The sequence below is a fragment of the Cynara cardunculus genome, assembly GCF_001531365.2.
Source record: "Cynara cardunculus var. scolymus isolate 2C chromosome LG 9, CcrdV1, whole genome shotgun sequence".
NCBI lineage: Eukaryota > Viridiplantae > Streptophyta > Magnoliopsida > Asterales > Asteraceae > Cynara > Cynara cardunculus.
The window spans coordinates 4739200-4741261 of NC_037536.1; the positions used below are offsets into that span (position 1 = coordinate 4739200).

General features: G+C 40.2%; 1 protein-coding gene across 1 annotated transcript; it reads right to left on the reverse strand.

Annotated features, from left to right (window-relative positions):
• Positions 1-204: 204 nt before the first annotated feature.
• LOC112517683 lies at positions 205-714 on the reverse strand. The gene has a single exon (XM_025125069.1). The coding sequence runs from the start codon at positions 712-714 to the stop codon at positions 205-207; it is 510 nt and encodes a 169-aa protein (XP_024980837.1).
• Positions 715-2062: the final 1348 nt, after the last annotated feature.

The following is a 2062-nucleotide window of genomic DNA, read 5'->3' on the forward strand; positions in this document are numbered from 1 at the left end:
AAGTTAGATTCTCAACTTTACGTCAAATTAGGTATAAACTCATTTTTGACGCAAAATTCGTCTGAAGTACAAGTTGGTATAACATAGGGTACAAATATGTTATGCATAATTCTACCAAAAATTCACTTAACYCAATTGTACGAGTTAACGAAACACGGATATTATAATCCTGTCCTCCTAAAAAAAATATTTCGTCCTCGAAATTTAGATAGGGTTAGAGGATTTACATGACTCAAAAAGATAAGGGTACTCCTTCTGCATATATTCTTCCGTTTCCCATGTGGCTTCTCGCTCAGAATGATTTCGCCATAACACTTTAACGAACGGTATTGACCTTCGTCGCATTTGTCTCTCTTCTCTATTAATTATCGCCTCTGGTTCTTCAATATAAGAGAGATCTTTTTCAACTTTGTCCAACGGATAATCAATCACATGGAGAGGGTGATAATGATATCCGCGGAGCAACGAGATATGGAAAATGTTATGGATATGTGATAGTTGAGGAGGTAACGCTAGGCGATATGCTACCTTTCCAACACGTTCAAGGATTTCAAAAGGTCTAATATATCTCGGACTAAGTTTACCTTTAATTCCAAACCTACGAATACCTCGTAACGGTGAAACTTTTAGGAAGACGTGATCACCCGTTTGGAACTCTAAATGATTTCGATGCTTGTCAACGTAACTTTTCTGCCGAGATTGAGCCTCTTTCATTTTCTGTTTTGCGATCTCGACTTGTTCAGCAGTAATCCGGACAAGTTCGGGTCCTTCGATAGCTCGTTCCCCCACTTCATTCCAGCAGATCGGTGTTCTACACTTCCGACCATATAAAGCTTCGTACGGGGCCATGCCGATACTAACTTGCCAACTATTATTATACGCGAACTCCACAAGATATAGAGACTCGTCCCAACCACCAGACCACAAGCCCGTAACATATCTTCTAGAGTTTGAATAGTTCGTTCAGTCTGACCATCTGTTTGTGGATGAAAAGCTGAACTCATAGTCAATCGCGTACCCTAAGCTTGGTGAAGACTTTTCCAGAATGGAGAAGTGAATCGCGGATCTCAGTCTGATGTGATAGAGACTGGCGTGCCATGTAACCTCACGATTTCCCGCTCGAATAGATCAGACAGTTTACTAACAGGGTACGTTTCCTGTATAGGTAAGAAATGAGCCGATTTTGTCAAACGGTCAACTACTACCCATATAGCATCATGTCGTCTCTGAGTTTTCGGTAGTCCTGTCACAAAATCCATAGAGATATGTTCCCATTTCCAAACTGGAATCTCTAATGGTTGTAATAATCCGCTAGCCCGTTGATGTTCAATCTTCACTTTCTGGCAAGTAAGACATTTTGCCACGTATTCGGCTATATCCCGTTTCATACCGTTCCACCAAAAGTACTGTTTTAGATCTCTGTACATCTTAGTGGATCCGGGATGTATTGAGAATAACGAATTATGAGCTTCACTCATAACTGCTTCTTTGAGTTCAGGATTGTCGGGTACACAAAGTCGATTAAAGAACCAAATAATACTTTTATCATCAACTCGAAAATTAGATTGTAAATCATCTTTAGCCTTTTGTAAGATAGCCCATAGTTCTCCATCCTCTTGTTGAGCCTYTTTGATTCGAGATACAAGAGTTGGTTCAACCGTGAGACTAGCCAAAAGTTCATTTGCACCACGATAACACAAAGAGATACCCATACGTTCTAGATCTGAAGCAATATGGGATTGAACAGTTAAAGACGATACATTACCAATGCTTTTGCGGCTAAGGGCATCGGCGACTACATTGGCTTTGCCTGGATGACATTGAATTCGGACGTCGTAATTCTTAAGAAGTTCGAGCCATCATTGTTGACGCATATTCAACTCTTTTTGCGTGAAGATGTACTTTAAACTTTTGTGATCAATAAAGATATCACAAGTCTCTCCGTATAGATAGTGACGCCATATTTTGAGTGCAAAAATGACTACTGCCAACTCAAGATCATGAGTAGGGTAGTTTACTTCATAAGGTTTGAGCTGGCGAGAGGCATACGCAATCACTTTGC